Here is a 24166-nt window from a genome sequence, read left to right as displayed (position 1 = left end):
AGAACGTTAGATATATTCGGACAAAATGAATGACATTAAACACTTTCACCTTGTATTCCCATTAATCCACCCACAGTATCAGTTGTAATGCATGTAAATATGTGTAGTGATAGCTGTTTGACAGTACTGCTAATATGAATACATGTTGTTATCCAGATTCGGGCATTTTTCTTTAATTCTGGCAAAAATCAACCCCCCACCCCCACACACCTACAAAAATGAGAGCCTGTGCCCCAATGATCGAAATCATTATCAGGGGCGTAGCGTAATCTGGACCGGGGGGGGGGGGGGGTGTCGAATATGAACTAAGTGGACCTTTTTCTATTTTGTTTTTGCACCACCAGAAACTCCATATGTATAAACCTGTATGTTTTAGTTCTGAAAGCGGACCATTTGCTTCAGCAAACCCCCCTAGCCTACGCCCCTGAAAATACATTAATATCTCACACAAATTACAAGTAGTTTTGGTTCCTACAGGCTTTATTGCAGTAATGACGTATTTCAGTGTTCTTTTACGGGCCCGTGTCTCATACCGGCCTCGGTGGCGTCGTGGTTAGGCCATCGGTCAACATGCTGCTGGTACTGGGTTCCGATCCCAGTCGAGGCATGGATTTAATCCAGATACCGAATCCAAACCCTGAGTGAGTGCTCCGCAAGGCTCAACGGGTAGGTGTAAACCACTTGCACCGACCAGTGATCCATAACTGGTTCAACAAAGGCCATGGTTTGTGCTATCCTGCCTGTGGATTAGCCCAAAAAAAAGATCCCTTGCTGCTAATCGGAAAGAGTAGCCCATGAAGTGGCGACAGCGGGTTTCCTATCAAAATCTGTGTGGTCCTTAACCATATGTCTGACGCCATATAACCGTAAATAAAATGTGTTGAGTGCGTCGTTAAATAAAACATTTCTTTCTTTCTTTCCAACTTCAGAACTGTGGCTTTCTCCTAAACGAACTGATGGCAAAGTTAAGGGTAGTATATCTACTGGAATACGTGACAATGAAGACCAACTTTAAATCACTACTAGCAAAAGATATACTGAATATCAGTAATTAAGTAAGCCTTTTTACTGGTGCGGTCTTACCAGTGCGGCTTTTTCTGCCGCTAAGCGGTAAAATTCGAATGCGTTGAAATGCATTGACGTCTTTCCATTGACACGGGTGTTAGCTGTGCGGCAAAAAAAAAGCCCCCCCCCCCCCCCTCAATAATTCTGAATAACAAATATTGCTAGTCAATCTTAAGGCAGAGATGAATTTTACTTGTAGAATGCAGAAAATTGCATTTTATGACATCTAGTTTTCAAAATGTTACGCGGGGAACATTCCCCCGAAGCCCCTAGAAACGTTGCTTTGCGCTCTCGTTGTCAGCCAGCCCCCCCCCCCCCCCCCCATGTCTACTTGCTTTCCCCGTGTCTGATTTATAGTAAATTACATAGTATGGAAAAAACAACGTTCCTTTTGGAAGAACAATAAGTAATGGCATGTTTTAATTTGCAGTATCAAACAAAATAGAAAAACGTGGCAGCTTAATTAATTTATGACGTCACATGGAAGGAACCGTGTCATAAGAACGCCTCAATGGAAATGTGCTAGCCGAGCGGGTAGAACCTCTAGGCGGCTGGCCGTGCGGCGATAACCGCACTAATGAAAAGGCAACCGTATATGGTTAACTTCTTGATACTATGGATGAAGGTTTCTGTTGAAATATTTATTTGTTATTACTATATTGAACATCAAAAGAAACGCAAACATTAAATTTAGTTTTTTATTGAGTATGTTTTATAATATTGCTATATCAAAATATTTCATGAAAATTATTTGCAAACTCCTGTGTACGGTAAGTTTATTTTTCACGTTACTTCGACTTTTCCGTTAAGTATAACATATTGAATCTTCTGGAAACATACACTATGTCATCATTTCAGTCAATGGAAGCCAAAGCTAAAATACATGTAAGCAACTGAGTTTTGTGAACTCCGATAACTGTTATATTTAAAAAAAAAAAAAACATGCATACGCAATAGCCATATAATAAAAATAAATGGAAAATCGGCACCGTAAAAGTCTTAGTGCAAAAAATCTAAACAAATTCTGTTGTGGAGTAGTGACGTTTCCTATAGTATGTGACCTGTGGATGAACTCTTGTCAGGTGATAGTTGCATACTATTTGGATTATCCTGAAAATGAATATACGTTATAAATAGAGTATTACTACAGTGTTATCATATATCCAAAAAAAGAGAGAAGTTTTCGTTTTAAACTCAAATTCTTACTGATGGAAGATTATTTATTCACTTATGTTAACAGAATCAACTGAGTTTTGCAGTATTTTATTATGACAAGATGCTCGAAACCTTAGTGGTATTTGAGCATGTTAAAGCAATTCAAAGTATGACAAGCAAAACACGACGTATAAAATACTTTTTAAATAGAATATCACTACACGTAAACGTACATTTAGAAGTTTTCTTTTTAAAAACTCAATTCTTATTGATGGAAGATTATTCTCTTACGTTAACAGAATCAACTGAGTTTTGAAATATCATGCACAAGAAACATAACACGATTTATCCTATAACTTGCCCATGATATCCATGTCATAAAACCATGTGATAATTTTGGTGTATTAACCCGGTTAATAATGGTATGCACATTTGCAAGATCTCTATGTAATGTGTTGCTGTAGATGGGCCATTTGCTTACAAGCCAACACGACCTGTGTACCTGAGCGTAACGTTTTCAAAGATTTAGTTAAAATACGTGACGTCAAACTAATTTTTGCTAATCGTGATGACGTCATATTACGGATGGCGGGGACTTTAGTACTGTGATTTACTAAAATTGAATTAAAATATTGTTTTCAAAGTGTTATAGGATAAATAGAATTAGTTACTCGTATTTTTTAATATGTAAAATATCAACCTCGTCTAGTTAATCGGTATTTGTCTCGGCAGAGCCTCGGCAAATACGGATTAACATAGACTTGGTTGATAATCTCTATTTATACAACAATGATGTTAGAATGTATCACAAACGGTTGCACCAGCTCACACTGCACTAAAAAGCAATTCTATGTTTGCTGAATTGCATTAAAAGAGATTGTTATATAATATAGGTCCACTGTATTTTATTAGATGATTTGAGACAGCAGTAATCTGGCCTTGTATGACTTAGTATAGGTCCCTTTGTTATCAAATTAAATTATCTGCAAGAATAGTAAAATTGTTGTTTAAGACATTAAAAAAAAATGCTTTTACCTGCATCAACGATAGATTCCCTGATACTGACTTAATTTGTAAATAAGACCTAAATATTTTTATATTTTATGGAATGTGATTTGTGAATGTGAAAAAATAGGTAAGGTGGGTTGGCATTTTTAAACAAATTTAGGGTTTTTAAAACTACATTCACCCCTAAACAAGATGAATTGTTCTATATGTTCTCTTTTTTGACTAAAATATTAACAAAATAAATAAGAAAATAAGTAATGTCGAAAACCCAGAATCGCATTTTCTGTTTAGGAATAATAGGAAAAGAATATTTGTTTAATGACACACGTTGCAACAAGGGTTTGCTTAATTTAATTTATAATAATAATATTTATTATTAGGTTCCCAAGCTTTTTTTGCTGGGAATCTATTGTATTTTGCTGGGATGATGATGATGATGATTGTTATTGTTGTTATTGTTGTTGTTATTCGTATTATTATTGTTGTTATTATTATCACTATTATTATTATAATTATTAGTATTATTTATTCTTACTATTCTTATTATATCATCATTATAATTATTATTATTGTTACAATTGTAAATTATTATTATTATTACAAATTTATTATTATTATTATTATTATCAACATCATCATCATTACAATTCAAGTCAAATATTACAATATCATCATCATCATCATCATCATCATCATCATCATCATAATCATTACTATTACAATTCAAGTCAGGTATTACAATACAGATAATATATTACACCTGAGGACACTACAAGACACGAACCTTTATACGGCAGCTTGGCGCACGTGAAGCCGTCTGCCTGGAGTATGTAATCGTTCTTGCAGGTGCACGTGCTGCCTCCCTCCATCGTCTCACAGATATGATCGCACCCACCCTGGATCTGGTTACAGTATTCCCTAGCTGAAATAGTCATAATAGAAAACGAACGTATTATTATCATTCTTGGATGTTTAGCACAAAACGAAAAACCGTAAATTGAAATTAGCCTACGGCTAGTCTTCCTTTGATTGGTTGTTTGCTGTTAAACTGATTTACAAAATATTTTAAACTACTGTAAGTAGCTCTTATTTTAATCCCAATCACCAAAGAAAAATACTGTGATTGTCTGTCTGAAAGACAAAACCGTAATATATGATCAGGACCATATCTCAGCACAATGCAGAGTCAAATGGGCGTTTCGCAAAATAGTTGTTGATTCCATGAATCTCTATCTAGTGCCTCGTCTATATGAGTACAGCCACACATTTTAGCACCGGGGGTGGAGGTATAGACTGGCGAGCAGAGGTTATACAGGGTCTTGTCATGCTCCCCCTGTAAATATATTGAAAAAGAAGGAAATTTGCTCCCACTGCACATGCGCCTGAAGATATACCACCACTAAGTAAGACAAAGATTAACAAAATTATTATTGTTGTTTGCTCACTATTTAAATAAATATACAAATGTGGGTTTTTCTCCCCCTCCTTTTTTGCTTCAAAACACCATGCTTCAAGTAGCTGGCTAAAGTTTACCATAAATGTTTAAAAAAAGAAGAAAAAAAGAAATACTTCAGAAATGTTATGGTAATGCCAAGGTTAGAACCTTGAGTTCACTACCTTACATAGTATGAAAACAGAATAAGTTAATAATCTATCAACAAGGTAACTGTTTAGTCCTGTAGTAGCCCAGATTACCTTTCAGTAAAGTTTTTTTTGCAGTTCTTGTATTTTTTATGGTGCCACCTTGGAACCTTTGGAAAATTTGCATAGCATGCAAATTAAGTCCGCCATTATTGAAATTTGGTTTTTCAACGTTATCTCCATGATTATATATATATGATCAAGTAAATGGTGTCTTCAGGATATTTTTTATTTCAAAATAAAATGGAGCCAAATGAAAATAAAACGTATTATGAACTTGACCTCAATTACTTACGAATACACATAGGTTCTTTGGTGACCTTGTGGTTCATTGTCCCAAGAGGACATAAATGACAGAACGTGCTTCCCTCGCGAGGTTGGATGGTCCCACCTGGACATCTGAAACATGGCTGTAGTCCCGTTGATGAATATTCATGAGGCTTACAAGTGTCTGAAACAAAAAGGTGGGTGTGATGTTAATGTGTTGTTATCATCGGTGAAATTGTAAGTCTCTCACACACTTGATTTAGTAATGTAATATAAGAACTCTACAAACCACGCAAACTACAAATAGAAACACATTTAATATACAGCCACTAATATTTTATGCAGAAAAATATATTTGATATGTAATTACAATCGTTAAAAAGTCTTTGTAAGTCGATAACATAAACATTGCAGCAAACTCGGGGAATGTCCCCTTTAAGGTGATGTTAGCGCTAAGATCACTTCTTAAAACCAGGTGAACAATGTCGTCTGCTCATGGAGTTTGAAAGTGTATTTTCTTCATTAGTTTATCCTACTAAACTCTATATTTGATTATATTTTTGTTCTATGACACTAGTGAAGTTATTACATACCCATGCATCTAGCTATGATTTTGGTACCATTGCCGAGAGTGGAGGTCCCTGGGGGACATGCTAAGCAAGACGTCTGTCCCTCGGCTGGTTGATATGTGCCTTTGGGACAAGGCATACACAGGTCCTGATTTTTCTTGTGGAAAGTTCCTACACCACAGGCAACTGAAAAAAAAATAAAAATAAAAATCATTAAGTTTTGCAGAGTGCTGGAATAGTGATTCGTGAGTACATTCCATCAGAACTGTTTAAATTTTCAACTAGCTCTGTTTCGTGCAGTTTTGTCAAACACGTCTCGAGAGTGGCAGTCCACATACAGGTCAAGTAGACATGATGTCGTATCATCCATGGTAGTGGCAATCCTCAGACCAAGTAGAAAGGACATCCTGGTGAGTGGCAGTCTTCCTACAGGGGAGTAGTAGTTCTACAGATCAAGTAAAAAGGTTGATGTATCATCCTTGGGAGTGGCAGTCCTTATATAGACCAAGTCGAAAGGTCGTGTTATCCTGGGGAGTGCCAGTTCTTCTACATGTCAAGTACAAGAAATGTCATCCTGGGATGGGAGTCCTCCTATAGGTCAAGTACAAAGGATGTTCTCACCATTGGGAGTGGCAGTCCTCCCACAAGTCAAGTAGAAATGACGTATCGTCCTTAGAAGTGGCAGTCCACATACAAAACAAGTAAAAAGTACGTATCATCCTGTGGAGTGGCATTCTTCCTATATGTTAAGTAAAAAGGACGTTGTGTCATCCTGGGGAGTGATAGTCGTCCTGCAGGTCAAATAGAAAGAACATATCATCCTGGGGAGTGGCAGTTCTTATACAGACCAAGAAGAAAGGACATTGTAGCCGTATGAGTGGCCGTATGACTAGAGGCGAAACATATGACAGATTAATTGTAGTAGTCATGACATTGTCAAAACGTCATTTTGCCTATACATGTGAAATTACGGTATCTATCTATCTATCTATCTATCTATCTATCTATCTATATATATATATATATATATATATATATATATATATATATATAACAGGAGAACAGGAGTTATCGAACTGGTAGGTGTGTCCGTCGAACGAATTCGATCCAATAAAATCAAGTAGGTTCTTTACTGTCTAAGGGCAAAATCGCACACCTTTTTAACTATAAAGTATACACTCAATATATGTAAAGCAAGAACATATGTTAATATGGCGTCGGACATACGAATAGGACCAGATAATGCTAGAAAAAGCCACACAATAGGCTACTCTTTCTGATGAGCAAGAAATCTTTTATATGCATCATCCCACGGACTAGATAGTATATACCTAACGCTGCCATTATCTAAAATAGTAGAAAGTAAAAATGAAATACTAATAACAACTGCCTATATACTTACCACATCTTCCATGATACTTCTTGGCATGGGTGAAGCCAGTCTGGCACTGCACCGTTATGTCTAATATTTTGAAATCATGAAGGGGGAATTCTTCCAATGGGCTGTACAGCGGTCTCGACGTCCTTTGCACTACGGAACTAAGTATTGCACTCGCCTCGTCTGCACTTGCTTTGCTGGCACTTACGACGAGATCGAAGTGTAGCGTCAAAAGTCGATGTCTAATCATGTTTCTGCCTTCGTCATTGCCAGGTAACCGTGGAGAAGGAGTGGATACATTTTCAGATGATTTCGGAACTGTAGTCAAGTCATTACCAGGTAATCCTGGAGAATAAGTAGTTTTTGAAGAAGAGGTAAAATAATTCCGAAATAATTTCGGAGCAGGACTAAAGTCGTTCGAAGATGACACAGGAGCAGCAGTCAAGTCTTTCCCAGAAACCTCTGGAGTAAAAGGTAATTCATCTCCAGATGATTCTGAAATAGGAATAAAGTCATCCCCAGAAGACGACTCTGGAGTAGCAGTGATATATGGTCTTGGTATATGCTGTTTTCCATCAGTGGCATCTGTGTCTGTAGGTGATCTCTTGTGCCGTATAATTTGTCCATTGGATTCTTTGACATACTTAATTATAATGTTTTCAGCCTTACACTCGACGTCACTGCAAGCATTCATGGCCATTTCCAATGCTTTGTTGAAACTGTTTTTGATCATAGTCTCCGCCTCTTCGTCAAACTGGTTACCAATATAATAAAATTCAGATGATAGGCGATACTCCGATCTGTTTTCGGCAGCTTAAAATATAAACACAATAACAATAGTAAACGTTTTAACAACAATTTGGTGAGTTCGATAATTGAATTACTTAAATATTTTGAAGACACCTTAATTAACAATTAATAAATAGACTATCTATCTATCTATCTAAAAAGAATGAATGAATCAAGAATGAAATAATATATGAATGAACCAAGCATCGTTCAAGTTTTAATTGACTTTTAAAATGTATGGATTGGGTGTGGGTATTATCTCTTGAAAAACGTTTATATAACATACAAAGTCATCTATTAAATGATTCTAGTGTTAATGGGAATTAAAGAAACGTTAACGAAATTTTGAAACAATGATTAAATAGATATGAAACCTATATATGTGTTAGAAAACATACAACATATAGCAGAATCATTTATTTTTTTAAAATGCAGAGGCCATTATTCAAATGTGCAAACAATTGAAACACTATAAAAAAAAAAAACCCTAAACAAAACCACAAAAAACATCGGAACTTGTTATTGTCTTAATTCACGTTATGTTTTTTGTAAACCAAAACTTGTGTGGTGTGATGTATGTACGTATGTATTATTATTGTTATTGCTGTTCTTGTTGTTATAATAATTATCATTATCATTATGGTGGAATATTAGGTATTATTATCCATTATTATTATTATTATTATTATTATTATTATTATCATTACCATCTTCATCATCATCATCATCACCACCACCACCATCATCATCACCATCATTATTATTACCACTATCACCAGCATTATCATTATAAACATCATCATCATCACCACCACCACCACCATCATCATCATCACAAACACCACCATTATTATCATCATCACCATCATCATCATCACAAGCAGCATCATTATTAGTATCATCATCATGACCACCATCACCATCGTCATTACCATCACCAACACGACTATCAGTCATTATCATTACAAACATCATCACCATTATCATCATCATCATTATAAACATCACCATCATCATCCTTATCATATCATCGTCATCACCATAATCGTCACCATCATCATTACCATCATCATCATAACCATCATTATCATTATTGTTATTTATAATTAATTATTAATTATGTCCACCACTGTTATCATTAATCATGACTATTACCCGAGCAGTCCTGTATGACGTGCGTGGGGAACCAAGTCTTCTGACGCTCGTTGCAGATGTACGTATCTACCGACTTTTCAGACGTGTCAAACCAGACGTTACACTTCAGCTTACACGTGGTGGTCTGGTCGTTACAGACTAGCTCGCCGTTCTTAGGCTTGCGGAGTGGTGGGCATCCCTTTTCTGGAAAAAAACAAAGCACACACTAGGCGCCTGTGCAGGAATTTGTGTAGGGGAGGGTCTAGACTGTCGCAAGTGACGTGTATAGGGAGTCGAGTCATACTCATCCGAAAAAAATATATTGAAAAAAATTTGCCTGAGCGCGGAGGGGTTACAACCTCCAAAACACTCACCATATAACCACAAACATAAGTTGAGATGAAATGAATTACTACATGTACCATGTTATCGTTATATGTTTCCAATTTATTTTTAAAAATCAGATTAGACTATATTTTCAACTATATTCACGTCTTATGAAGTCCATTAGACAAGACACTTTCAGACATGACTCGTGAGTAGCTAACAAAAAGAAACTATGGAATTTATTACAAGTGATTTATTTCTGAGCCCATAGTTTTCTAAACTGCACACAAAACATAGCATATATTTGTTATTTCCAAAACACTTTTCTTTTTATGTCAAACCAAACTGAAATTATTTACAAAAACATGTTTGTAGAAGGATGGTACAGACTATAGCATTACGTGCACATTACTGGTACCAACTAATAATTATTAAAATGTGCTAAATCAGACTTAATTAATACTAATAGTTATTAAAATGTGCTGAATGAGACTTAATTGATACTAATAATTATTAAAATGTGCTGAATAAGACTTAATTGATACTAATAATTATTAAAATGTACTGAATGAGACTTAGTTGATACTAATAATTATTAAAATGTGCTGAATCAGACCAGTAAATAACATAATTAATACCCACCTAGTCTCTTTATATTCATTCTGTAGTTTACTTTCTTTCCTCTGTAATTCGGGGGTGAAAAATGTATTCCAATCGATTTAGGCACTAGTAAATAAAATAGATTTAGAAATCGGGCACAAGTATCATAAGAAAATATTTTTTATCAACATCCACCTCAAAATAATTTAAAGTATGGTGTATCAACACTGGATCAGTTTGTTTTCCCCCAATTTTGTTACAATATCTAATTTAATATGGGTTGTCCTAATCTCGACATAGCTGCAATGAATTCTTAATCCAAATAATTGTACAATGTTTTAGGATGAAAAGAAAAGCTAATTTTGAAATTGATTATCAGAAAGCATATTGGATATTTGAGTGGTAATCTGAATAAAAAATATTATTGGTAGTAAATCTTAAGGCAGAGATGCATTTTACTTGTAGAATGCAGGAAATTGCCTTTTAGGACGTCTAGTTTTCAAACATTTATGGGGGAGCATACCCCCGAACCTCCTAGAAACTGTGATTTGTGCCCTCGATTAATCAGCCCCACCCCCACCCCTACCCCAATGTCTACTTGCTTCTGCTATGCCTGTAATCGCCTCTTGATCCTTGGTAATTGCATGTCTTCTAGTCATTAACGACACCACTAGAACACACTGATGTATTAATCATCAGCTATTGGATGTCAAACATTAGGTAATTTTGACATATAGTCTTAGAGAGGAAACCCGCTACATTTTGCGATTAGTAGCAAGGATCTTTTATATGCACCGTCGCAAAGACAGAGTAACACATACAACGGCCTTTGATATACCAGTCGTGGTGTACTGGCTGGAACTAGAAATAGCCCAAATGGGCCCAAACCGACCATGCATCAGGCGAGAGGTTTACCATTTGGATGCGTCTCGTCCCTTGTAACCAGATTCTGTCCTTTTACTTGACTTTATCACTGGTTATTTCACTTACTTTCACTAATACAAAAAGGCTTTCCAGCGTTCTTGGTCACCCACTTTGCAGATGCCACAAGAGACTCATCTCTTTCACACTTTACATATTTGGCTCCACCCACAGATCCTTTCTGGCATCCAAGCTGACAGATTTTGCCTTCGACAAACTTTGTTTGACTCGACTTGCAGTCAATAAACATCAACTGTGGGTCTTCTTTGAATGTATCTTTCGGGTTAGAACAGAACAATGCTGGAAAAAAATATAGACAGTTCGTCAATGACTCAATAGCTGGTTCAATTGATCCTGACATTACTAAAAATGTTGTCTTCAAATTTGCTGCAGACGGATAGAAGAAAATCATTTGCGTAATGCTAATACTTAAGAGTTTTGGAAGGTTTGCTATAGCTTGGAGGATGGTTGCAAGTTCATCTTTAGTTCTGTAGGCTGTCACAGCCTAGCTACAACCAATTCCAGGGTCATCTCAGATATTGAAACAAAGCTTGACATTTTTGCTAAAATAATTACTGCCATGTTGCCAATAGTGAAGAAAAGAATTTCAGAATGTCGTGCATCAACTAGAAACAAATTTGTCAAAAATAAAATGAAAGCGTTGAACATTCACAAGGTGAGTTTAAATGCCTTTAAGCATATCACTGTCATAATGCCATTACAATTCACTTTTCGCATATATTCTTTAAAAAAATACAACAAACCTATTTCAGGACTATCTTAGGCATCTGTCCCACTTGTCTTAAGAACCGTTTTGTGAACATTTGAAGTCAGATGGTTGAAAAAAAAAAAAACTATTAATAGAAAATCACTTACCTTCCACTTTAACTGTGAAGACGCAAGGGTATGCTTTATTTCCTGCCAGATCTTGTGCGTCATACTTGATGACGTGGTATCCCACGCTGAAGGACGATCCAGATGGTTTGCCTATAGTCTGGTGTATTGATGCACTGCCAGAGTTGTCCTGTACTTTGAGAGGGGGCCAAGAGATGGACATGTTGTCTGACGTGATCGTAGTATTCGGACAGTTTGTGAATCTCGGCTTCTCGGTATCTGTGAAGTAGGATGGGAATTTAAGTCCAATTAGTGACAAGGTACCCTGAGAATGTTAAGGCCAATTTGCGATGGGGTACACTGACAATGTTAAGGCCAAGTTGCGATGGGGTACACTGACAATGTTAAGGCCAGTTTGTGATGAGGTACTCTGACAATGTTACGGCAAATTTGCGATGAGGTATGCAGACAATGTTAAGGCTAATTTGCAATAAGGTACGCAAACAATGTTAAAACCAATTTGCCACGAGGCGATTGGTGACACAGTTATCATCAGGCCCACTGGCGTATCCAGGGCGAGCATGGGGGGGGGGGGGGGGGGCATGCCTACCTTCCAGTCATATTTTTCTTCCCGGGCACTTTTATATTTTCCTGTCACCCCAATAATTAGTGTGAAACAGATTCATAGACCGTGTTGTTGTCCCTGAGTGTGGGTGCTCCCCAATATAAATTCCTGGCTACGCCTCTCGGCCGGCGATTTAAGCTAATCACTTCTTCCAATTTTGTAATGTGCATTGGCCTTTATTAGTCGAACGTGCGGGTGTGTGAACAAAACCCAACAGATATTCAAATCTGAGGATAACACAGACACACGTGCGACTGAGGGCACACACACATTTTGAAACTTTCATAATATACTAGTACCTGGTCGAATTCAACCTGTGTAATGCTTAATCGCCAAAGTAACACAAGAATTAATAATGAACCAAACATTGCTGGAAAACAATTACTAAAATGACAATAAATGATATTTCAGGTAGTGTCACGGGGAGCCTATAATACCCGTAACTGAATAAAACACTATTATCCAAATATCTCTCCTAACTGTATATCTATTAGATCTCTCTGTAACGGGCAGTTCAAAACCCGCGTGGCTCGTCTAGGTATGATCAGAGATAAGATCTTATATAAAGTATATGTAATATAGCACGTTTAGTTCACTAGAAAACACAACAAAACACAATACACTTTGGAATCTGTATTAATACTACGCTGACAAATGTACTGCCGCAGTAGTTAATTAACAACAACAAATAATAACAACCCAGAACTGATCACTTAATTAGTTAATCTCTAGATGTCTAGTTTACACAATATTCTAATCACTTCACCGTGACACAACACCCACACGTGTTATAATTGAGAAACTGTGCCATGGGAACTTAATTAGTAAAGGAATTAACCCTTACTACTCATTCAGTAACCTTGTAATACAGAATTAATACTGGTACCTATCACAATAAAGACAATAACCTACAGTTTACCTAGGTCCTCTAGGATGACTGGTTAAGCTTTAATAATATTAGAACAGTGAAGCCTACAGTTTACTTCGTCAGATTACCGGAAACACCGTCTAAATAATATTGGTATAATACAGTATTAAAATATATAAAGTCACATCAATCACATCAAGGTTATACACAGAGCAGAAATAAAATATTTACCAATCCAGACGGACAACGTTCCCTGGGAGCCTTCCTATGTTTCTCCCCTATATCTCTAAATCCTAGCTATTTATTACAAAACCGAATATCGCCTGGGGGCACAAGGCGGCACCGAATACCTACAAGTGATATTTCCACAGCGACCAAGCCGGCATATTTTTCTTAGAAGCCTAGACTGGTCGTCGCCTAGTCCGCCAGCAATACCCCGATCGTACCGAACTAGCGGAGAGAGAGAGAGAGAGAGAGAGAGAGAGAGAGAGAGAGAGAGAGAGAGAGAGAGAGAGAGAGAGAGAGAGAGAGAGAGAGAGAGAGAGAGAGAGAGACAGACAGACAGACAGACAGACAGACACACACACACACACAAAAACATTTCTATTTATTTGTAATCAAAACAAAATTAATAGTTAGAAAGAAAGGTAAAAGATTAACAGCTAAACCGTAAGAAGAAGAAAAAAGGAAAGTGGTATTTGTTTACAGACACCTCTGCTGTTTTTAAACTACTGCTATTTAGTTTCTGACATACTGCTATGGTTATTTCCCACTTGGTCTACCTTTTAATGTACAAGCCGTGGAGGAGGAGGAGGAGGAAAGGAAGAACGAGAAGAAAAATAAGATAAGGGAAAAAAGGGATGAAGAACAATAAGAAAAGCAAGAAGAAGAACAAGAAGATGAAGAATAAGACGATTAAGAGGAAGAAAGAACAACAAGAAGAGAAAGAACAATAAGAAAAGGAAGAACAAGAGGAACAAGAAGAACAACAGCAATAACAACGAAAGGAGGAAGAACAAGAAGAAGAAGAGGAAGAATAAAAAAAAGAACAGAAAGGAAAAAACATGAAGAAGAAGAAGAGGAAGAATAAGAAAAAGAACAGAAAGGAAAAAACATGAAGAAAAAGAGGAAGAAAAACAAGAAGAGGAAGAACAAGAATAGGAAAAGAAGAAAGGGGGCGGGGGCTTAAGAAGACAAAAGAGGAGAGAAACCAGACAAACCTTCACAAATAAAATCAGACTTGGTCCACATTTTGCTGAAGTGACACATAATGTGTGATCCATCAATGGCTGTATACCCTGGTTTACATTCCAGCGAGCACACGCTGCCGAAGTACCAATCGTTAGTGCACCTGAAGTTAATACCGTGATCAGGCAGTTCCAGATTTGGACACGAAATTCCTAAAATGAATATCACTTTATTTATTTTGTCTTTCTTTCTTGGATGGATTTTTGCTTAATTTCATATTTTTTTTAAAGAAAATAAAATCGTCACGGTCGTAGGTAGCCTATAATAACTACAGGGTAAAAGAAAACGAAATTAGAGTACATTCATTTACTGAATGTAACCCTGCAGTTTGACCAGTCTTACTGTCGCCCCTCCTTAGAAGTACTTGGCTGAAGATCTGACATAAACCAACGCTTATATGTCCATTGACCTTTTCATCACGAATAGCCATACGAGTGCATCCTGTGGGAAAATCCATAAACCTTTCACTATTTGCCATGAGAAAAATCAAGGGAAACTGAAGATCATTCTCCTTAAATGGTGTCAGGCGATTTTATCGCAAGGAGAGCAATTTGCAGCTCTCATAAAACGTTTCAGGCGAGTGTAGAAGGGCGTTGAAGTGATCACTTGCCTATCTTGGCGAAGACTGCATTTAATTATTGTTCTAAGCAATCAAATTTACTACTAAAAACTAGAAACGCTACTTACTGTTACACTTTGGTGTGGGGTGGTTGTACGATCCATTACTCTGGCATACAGACTTGTGGTAACCATCGAGTTTGAATCCCTTGTCACAGCCGAACATGCACTCTGTACCGTAAACGTTCTGTTGTTTGTCGCAGTATTTGGTTCCGTGAGGGGGCGTCACAAGATTGCTGCACTGAATAGCTGGAAAGAGTGTCAACTTTAGGAACGTGATTGCAGTAATAAGCATTACTATTTGTCACTATCACTGTAACATCGTTGAAATGGGCAGAAAATGTTCTGCGACTAGTGATCTCTCCTTTATAGCTGGAAAGAGAGTAAACTTTACGAACGTGATTACAGTAATGAGCATTATTTTGTTTTTATCTCTGTAAGAAACGTGATTAACAAGAATATTTTTTATTATTTACACATAATGTGTTCTCACAGGGGCGGTCTGTCCTTTAGCTATTCATTTCATTTTATTTTATACAAGTTAAAGTTACCGGATGAACTTATGAATGTCATGCATCATTATTTGCACACTTTCGATGTTGTGATTGGCAACCGATAGCCCCAAGTGCGTGCAAAGCACAAGAGTTTATCTGATGTTAATCAAAACATTGAAATCATGAAAATAATCATTCATACCACTCGTACGTTTATGCGATGAACTGACTTGTACCACGCACCTAAGTGACGTTGCATGACGCGATATGGACATTTGACTCTGTGAGAGGTGGACTTTAAAAATGTGCGGTTTTAAACATTTACCGCACACTTTTGTCAATGGGGAAAAACAAAACAAAAATATGGTACAAATGAACATGATTGGTTGGGTGATTGGTTTTTGGTTAGCCGGATGCCTACCCGACTGACTGATTGATTGACCGACTGAATGAGCATATGAGAAAATCAGACAAACCTTTACACACGAAGTCCTCGGTGCTCCATCGTTTGTTGTACTGACAGATCCCATACAACCCATGTGCTGTTGCATAGCCACGCTCACAATTCAAGGAACATATGCTGCCGAATTTCCATCCGTCAGTACATTTAAAATGAGTGGCATATTCAGGGATTTCTAGTTCTGGACAAGAAATTCCTGAAATAATGGAATAGATTATTAGTTATTTTCTTTCTCAAAACAATTTCGGCCATCTTAATCCAGTGAAAATTTGTATTTATAATTATGTTTGATGGCATCAATAGAGAACACATAATTTCGTTGAGAGAATGCTGAGGGGGCCGGATGTAAATCCAACGTTTTGAGGTTGTTTTTTCTTGTTTATCGGGGGGGGGGGGGGGGGGGGGGGGGGGGGGGGGCTGTAATTATTACTCTTGTATTGAAATAGAAAACGGATTGGTTTGTTTTGTTTGTTTGGGTTTTTTCTTTTTAATTCCTATATTTGTAGTAGATGCAAAAGTATTTTAAGTGAAATAGAAAATGTTTATATCTGAATCTAGGGTCAATGCCTTTAAGCAAAAACCCTTACTGTTGCACGTTGGTGTGGGATCGCTATATGACCCATTGCTCAGACACCTTGACGTATTGTGGCCACTGAGCTCGAATCCCTTCTCACAGACGAACGTACACTCAGTACCGTAAATGTTCTGGTGGCTGTTACACCGTTTGCTTCCGTGAGACGGTGTCGACAAGATGTTGCACTGAATACCTAAAACAACAGCAAGCAAAGTACACTGGATAACAAAGAAACGCAAATTGGTGTTACTATTAATTTGTATTAATTGAACACAAACGATCAATTCTGTGTATATCAACCGGTAATTCTTGTGAATTCCATTGTGTTAACCCCTTTTTAACAAAACAACATTTAATGTTACAGCTGAATACCGGCCTAGGTGGCGTCGTGGTTAAGCCATCGGACGTAAGGCTGGTAGGTACAGGGTTCGTAGCCCAGTACTGGCTCCAACCCAGAGCGAGTTTTAATGACTCAGTGGGGAGGTGTAAGGCCACTACACCCTCTTTTTACTCACTAACCACTAACAACTAACCACTAACCTATTGTCTTAGACAGACAGCCCATATAGCTGAGGTGTGTGCCCAGGACAGCGTGCTTGAACCTTAATTGGATATAAGCACGAAAATAAGTTGAAAATAAATTATAATACAGCTGAAATTTATATTTGCGTTTCTTTTGTTATTCAGTATATTAACAACAATCAAAATCCTCATCCACAGTGTAAATAAGTTACCGCATTACTGACACAACTGTCCTTCAACATATCATTGTTAACCCCTTTGTAACAAAACAAAATGTAACGTTACAACTGCAAATGTTATTCGCATTTTTTTTGTGATCAGCATAAATGTTGATTATTCGATATGCAATTGTTACAACTGTCTAAAACAGAAAACAGATTATCACTATCATATTAATTCTCTCTCTCTCTCTCTCTCTCTCTCTCTCTCTCTCTCTCTCTCTCTCTCTCTCTCTCTCTCTCTCTCTCTCTCTCTCTCTCTCTCTCTCTCTCTCTCTCTCCTCTCTCTCTCTCCCTCTCTCTCTCTCTCTCTCTCTCTCATTGTAATGTGTGTGTGATTTTATTTATTTTACACACACACACAGATTCAGTAAAACTTTTTTTTCCACTTTAAAGCCAAACCTTCTAAAATAGAAATAAACAGAGTAGACCCTACCTCGACAAGAAAAGTCAGACTTGGTCCACGTTCTGCTGACGTCACACATGATGTGAGATTCACCGACAGTTGTGTACCCCGTCTCACATTCGAGGGAGCACACGCTGCCAAACAACCAACTGTTGGTACATTTGAACTCAGTCCCGTGTTCAGGAAGCTCTAGTGCAGAACACGCAATTCCTAAAATGGGCAATAACAAAACAAAAAAAAACTTTTTCTTTTTTATTGCAAAAATAATAATAATATTTTAAATCCTAAAATAGGTAACAGTCCCTCCCCCCCCCCCCCCTTTTTTACTGTTTTGACGTTTGATGTAACGCCACAATGAAGTTATGTAGCTTAATCCACCTTGGAGACTGTCTTGCTTTTTAACAATGTTTTATACTCATAAATACAGATCTTGAGCCTTGTATGTATGTATTATTATATTTTCTTTGTGATAGCATAAAAGTTCGCCATTATATCACTGTGAGAATTGCAAAATTCGAAAACATTTTTAAAATTTGAGCACTTAAAGTAATTATTTTAATTTGTTTTCAAAGATGATTGTTACAAATTATGTCCCTTTCAAGTATGTTCTTTTATGATTAACGAATTCTTTCCACCGTCGCAATGTTGAACGATCTTATAGGAATTCGTTTTGGGTCCTTAACACCTTTCATAGCCTCTGTGTGCATCTATTCACGGTGCAGGTGCTTATCATTGTTAAATAATTCAAAACACTTTTCGTGTACCATTTGTTATATGTGATTTATTACTTTCCATGCGATGACTGATTTCTGCAATCATGGCGAAACACCTAGCCTTCGTCTTAAAGGGACTGCCCTGAGTTTGTTGCAATTGTTAAGTCTACTAACAGAAACGTTTGTTTGTTTGTTTTGTTTAACGACACCACTGGAACACATTGATTAATTAATCATCCGCTATTGGATGGTCATCAAAGGAAAGCCGCTACATTTTTTCTAATGCAGCAAGGGATCTTTTATATTCACTTTCCCAGAGACAGGGAAGCACATACTAAGGCCTTTTTCCAGTAATGGTGCATTGGTTGAAACGAGAAAATGACAGAAACGTTTTAATGACTAAAATTGAAATTAAATATCTTTTTCTTCATAAAGTATCTGTAGCTGTAAACTAAATGCATTTCTGGTGGCTCTAGTGTATTGTATTAGGTCAGACTTCATTTTGTTCCCTAATATATAGGTTTTCGTACGTACAAAATTATTGGGAGATCAAATCCAGTTTTGGCTATTTACAAATATCAGGACGACCACAAATACACTCAATATAAAGACACTGACATTCTAAACAAAGAAACTATTAAGTGTGTAATTGTAGTCGTTAAAATATTTTATTAGTTAAAAACATCTCACAATGGCAGAAAACTCAGGACAGTCCCTTTAAATGAAGCTACTTACTGTGGCACTTTGGTGTGGGGTGAGTGTAAGACCCATTATGCAGACATTTCGACTTTTCATAGCCGTCAAGTAAAAATCCCGCATTACAACTGAACTTGCATTCGGTACCGTATTCGTTATGTTTTTTATTGCACGTTTTAGTTCCGAAAGGTGGTGTCATCAGACTGCTGCATCGATTGGCTGAAAAGAGGGCAACGGGAGTGAGAAAAGTTTTATATAGTTATAGATTTTCAACGTACATGTATTTTGATATACTGAGTGGGTTATTAACAATTTTATGATTTAGTAGACTGTCAAATGTGCATACTCCTAAATATTTGAAACTTAAAAAATAATTAGTGTAATATTTTTAATGGGACCACAACATATACGACATGTCTATACACAGCTCATTTTAGATTTGGAAGATCACTAACCGTTAATCACTTTGATGCTTATTACAAGAATAGAAGAGAGAAAAATAGAGACAGGCCGTCACTATACTGAATTTTTATGACTAATCGTTAATCTCTTTGATTCTTATGACAAGAACAGAAGAGAGAAAAAATACAGAATAGACATTCACTATTCCGACTTTGACTAACCGTTAATCACATTGATGCTTATTATAAGAATATAAGAAAGAACAATCGAGACAGACCTTCACTATACCGACTTTGATGACTATAATCGTTAATCACTTTGATGCTTATTACAAGAACAGAAGAGAGAAAAAATAGAGAACAGACGTTCACAATGTCAACTTTGACTAACCGTTAATCTCTTTGATGCTTATTATAAGAATATAAGAAAGAACAATAGAGACAGAACTTTACTATACTGACTTTGATGACTATAATCGTTAATCACTTTGATGCTTATTACAAGAACAGAAGAGAGAAAAAATAGAGAACAGACGTTCACAATGTCAACTTTGACTAACCGTTAATCTCTTTGATGCTTATTATAAGAATATAAGAAAGAACAATAGAGACAGAACTTTACTATACTGACTTTGACTAACCGTTAATCACATTGATGCTTATTATAAGAATATACAAAAGAACAATAGAGACAGGACTTTACTAAACCGACTTTGTATAACCGTTAATCACATTGATGCTTACTATAAGAATATAAGAGAGAACAATCGAGACAGACCGTCACTAAATCGACTTTGACTAACCGTTAATTACTTAAATGCTTATTACAAGAAAAGAAGAGAGAAACATAGAGACAGTCCTTCACTATACCGACTTTGACCAACAGTTAATCACTTCAATGCTTATTACAAGAATAGAAGAGAGAAACAACGAGACAGACCGTCACTATACTGACTTTGACTAACTGTTATCAGTTCAATGCTTATTACAAGAATAGAAGAGAGAAACATAGAGACAAACGTTTGCATAAAAAGTCAGTGGAGCTCCATCGCTTCGTGTCTTGGCACACGGTGTACAATCCCAGCTCTGGCGAGTAACCCGCCTCACACTCCAGCGAACAGACACTACCGTAGTACCTCCCGTTAGTACAGCTAAACCCCGTACCGTGTGCTGGTGTTGAAAGATAGGGACACAACACTCCTGAAATTATTGATTTAATAGACTTATTGCTTGTTTATTCTTTCATAAAACTAAGGCAATTCAATAACCCTCCCTCAGTCTAGATCACATTCGAAATTGTTTGGCTGCTTATTTGTTTGATTTTAGGTCTTTGGTTGTTGTTTTTTGTTTGTTTGTTGTTACAGATTTTTGTTGTTGTTGGGTGGGGGGTTTTCAGGGGAGGGGGATTGAATAATCCTGCCTCAATCCAGATCCCTTTCTAAATGGTTTGTTGTTTTTTGGGAGGGATGTCCTTTTTGTGTTTGTTTTTCTCACTGAGAAGTAAGACATTCTCAGACATTGTCCACAGGAAATATGTCATAAATATAGCATAATGTGGTTTATTTCCAAACGCAGATGGGTCAAAACTATATTCTTAGATTTTTGCTTTTTAATAGTTTATTGCCCCAGAAATGTGATATGGCAATGTCAGGGATGGGGTCCGTGTCCATTACCTTACATGTTACATATAGAAAACAGACATTACATAATCTTAATATGAAAATAATATAACTTATTGATATCTGAATGAAATAGAGCAATTACAAAGTGGAAATAAAATATAGTTTAAATAAAATATAAGCCAAGAATAAATGGTAAGTAGACATACTTTTCAAACTGGCATAATGTGCTTTATTCCTAAACAGAGAAATATCAAAGTGTGTATACTTGAAAATATCGTCCACTGGAGATACAATATTCAACTACAGGACAAAGTATTTTTAAACAGATAGATCAGGACAACGTTCGCTGATAAAATATAAAATGGGAATCAATTGAAACAGTCAAGATTATTGCCTTTCTGAATTCCTTTTCAGATCGCCATTACATTTGAAAATAAGCGCTTAGCAATACTGAGCAATCCTTCATCAAAACTGTTAAGAGTGTCATTTAAAGGTACTTACTTTTGCATGATGGCGTGGAATGGCTGTATGATCCGCTACTCTGACACGTTGACGTTTTGTAGCCACTGAGTTCGAAACCCTTGTCACAGCTGAATGTACACGTAGTACGGTAAACGTTCTGTTTTTTGTCACAGTATTTAGACCCATGAGAAGGAGTTGACAGGATGTTGCAATGGACGACTGAAAACAACAGTAAGGGAAGTACAATGCTATCTGAGACTCGGACAGGCCCAGGTATATGAGGCCCATAATCATATTAAAATTGACAATAAATACTCCTATAGTTATTACGTACGCACACATAAGACCATCAGTTGTTAAGTAACAGATTGAAATATTTTATAAATCTTACAAATGGAGAATTTAATGTGGGTCTAAATTTGAAGTCCTGTTACAGTTTGAGACTTTTTTTCCTCTTTTTCACACACACGCACGCACGCGCGCGCACGCACACACACACACACACACACACACATAAGACCATCAATTGTTAAATAACAGATTGGAAGATTTTATTTATAAAATCCTAAAATTTGAAAAATTGATAATTTTGCAGTGTATAAATTTAAAGCCATGTTACTACTTGAGGATCGGGCCAGATAGCTCTGTTGGTTTGTTTCCCTCTTACGGACTCTGCCAGAGGCGGATCCAGGGGGGGGGGGGGGGGGGGGGAGGGGCCCGCCCCCCTAAATTTTGCCACAATTATGTTTTTATTATATATTAAATTAAAAACATTTACGATCCCCCTCCAAACCTCCCCCAAAGTTTACTTGGCATTCCGCCTCATGTCATTGGGGTCCCCCTAAATGGATTTTCTGGATCCGCCACTGTCTGCTAAAAACTGAAACATTCGGGATTATGCTGAGGGTATACGAAATGATTCGAGTGAAATACGAAGTATGCCGGAAAATAATTTCAATATAAAATTCGTTTCAAGACGAAAAAAACAAAAAAACGTGATGGTACAGCCATAAAATCTATTTATACTAGTATACAATCCAGAGTTTATTACTGCACTTAAAATAGACCAACAAGTTCGCCTATTGCATAAATAGTCTCGCCTGATATTTTTAGAATTTGTATGCTCCCGAATAACGCTATAAAAGGCGAAGTGTAATTGGTCAATATTTAAATTGTTATTTATAGATGAAATGTCACCTGGACATGGGAGTCCACGCAATGCTGTTAGATCTGCTGGTAGACCAGTAGAGCTAATTTTAATCAGATATATCCTATAACTTACCCATGATATCCATGTCATAAATCCATGTGATAATTTAATGTGTATTAACCCGGTTAATAATGGTATGGAAATTTAAAGATATATGCAAATGTTTGAGGTCTCTCCATAATAATGTATGGCTGTGATGTGATGTCAAAGTAATTTGTCCTAATCGTGATGACACACAGCGGTATAAGCACCATATACACATTGTATGCACTCTGCTAGCGCGCGCGCGCGCGCGCGTGTGTGTGTGTGTGTGTGTGTGTCGCTTTTCTTCAAATTCATTTTCCTAGTGGTTGGCAAATCGTTTGACTGCCATCTGGTATTTACGTTGGTAACAGGTGAGGTATAAGAGATTTGACTCTGCCCACGCGAGGTATAAGGTTTTTTTCCAAGACCAAGTAACCAGTGAAATTCGAGTGTTTTACATGAAGGCGATATGATGTTCCCTCATGACGTAATTGTTACTTTTGATCGAGATATGAAGAAACTTCCGTTGCTACGTCTAGGCCAATGGGATGTCGTTAAATTATAATGAAAGAAACAGAAATTTAATTATACCCCGATGAACGTAAAAGAAATAACAGACAATACTTATAATTAAATTTCAAATATACTTTCATAGTTCATATTTTATTTTGAATTATTTTTTTTTGTTCTTCAAGAATAACGCTCAGTAAGACCAAGTACCAATATAAAGTGACGTCATCAAATATGACGTTCCCTAATAACGTTATTTTTACGTTCATCGAGAAATGAACAAACTCGCGTTGCTACGGCTGGACCAATGGTATGACGTTAAATTGTAAAGAACGTAACAGAAATTTAATTATTTTGATATGTTCCAAAAAAATTTTTTAACCACATGGGTAATAATTACTGTTAAAGCTTTTCCACACTGTAGCTCATATGACCTACTATAATCTTTAACATGTTGGATGATATGTAAAAATAACTTCTGTTCGAAAAGACATATACATATCGAAAGGTAATATTTTAGAAAAACATTGCACTTACTATTGCAGCTTGGCATGGTGTGGTCAAAATAGCCGCTGCGCTGACAAGAAGACTTTGCGTAGCCTTTAAGTTTGTAGCCAGTGTCACAGGTGAAATGACAGTCCGTGCCATAAATATTATCATCGTTGTCACAGCGTTTACTGCCATGATACGGAGTCCCAAGCCGTTTGCATTTAATGACTAAAAAATCAAAGAGAAGAAGCTTTAAAATTAAACACAATTAAATATATCGTGGCGGATTAATAATTATAATTATAATAATAATCGCTG

The 24166-nt window shown here is 36.7% G+C and overlaps 1 protein-coding gene across 1 annotated transcript in view; it reads right to left on the bottom strand.

Annotated features, from left to right (window-relative positions):
• Nucleotides 1-1749: 1749 nt before the first annotated feature.
• The window catches only part of LOC121384661 (sushi, von Willebrand factor type A, EGF and pentraxin domain-containing protein 1-like), a 50044-nt gene continuing 27627 nt past the window's right edge, over nucleotides 1750-24166 (bottom strand). The window contains exons 8-25 of the mRNA XM_041515146.1: nucleotides 23897-24076; nucleotides 21655-21834; nucleotides 20552-20731; nucleotides 19170-19349; nucleotides 17752-17931; nucleotides 16589-16768; nucleotides 16018-16197; nucleotides 15117-15296; nucleotides 14402-14581; nucleotides 11731-11967; nucleotides 10924-11154; nucleotides 9976-10059; nucleotides 9028-9210; nucleotides 7108-7896; nucleotides 5730-5891; nucleotides 5165-5320; nucleotides 4013-4150; nucleotides 1750-2175 (exon numbers count right to left, since the gene is read on the bottom strand). Coding sequence (XP_041371080.1) covers nucleotides 2171-2175; nucleotides 4013-4150; nucleotides 5165-5320; nucleotides 5730-5891; nucleotides 7108-7896; nucleotides 9028-9210; nucleotides 9976-10059; nucleotides 10924-11154; nucleotides 11731-11967; nucleotides 14402-14581; nucleotides 15117-15296; nucleotides 16018-16197; nucleotides 16589-16768; nucleotides 17752-17931; nucleotides 19170-19349; nucleotides 20552-20731; nucleotides 21655-21834; nucleotides 23897-24076 — 3605 coding nt within the window. The 3' untranslated portion in view covers nucleotides 1750-2170. The remainder of the gene's footprint in view (nucleotides 2176-4012; nucleotides 4151-5164; nucleotides 5321-5729; nucleotides 5892-7107; nucleotides 7897-9027; nucleotides 9211-9975; nucleotides 10060-10923; nucleotides 11155-11730; nucleotides 11968-14401; nucleotides 14582-15116; nucleotides 15297-16017; nucleotides 16198-16588; nucleotides 16769-17751; nucleotides 17932-19169; nucleotides 19350-20551; nucleotides 20732-21654; nucleotides 21835-23896; nucleotides 24077-24166) is intronic.

This window comes from Gigantopelta aegis, chromosome 10 (genome assembly GCF_016097555.1).
Source record: "Gigantopelta aegis isolate Gae_Host chromosome 10, Gae_host_genome, whole genome shotgun sequence".
Classification (NCBI taxonomy): Eukaryota; Metazoa; Mollusca; class Gastropoda; order Neomphalida; family Peltospiridae; genus Gigantopelta; species Gigantopelta aegis.
Note: the sequence above shows the minus strand (reverse complement) of the source record. Positions and strands in the feature narration are given on the sequence as shown.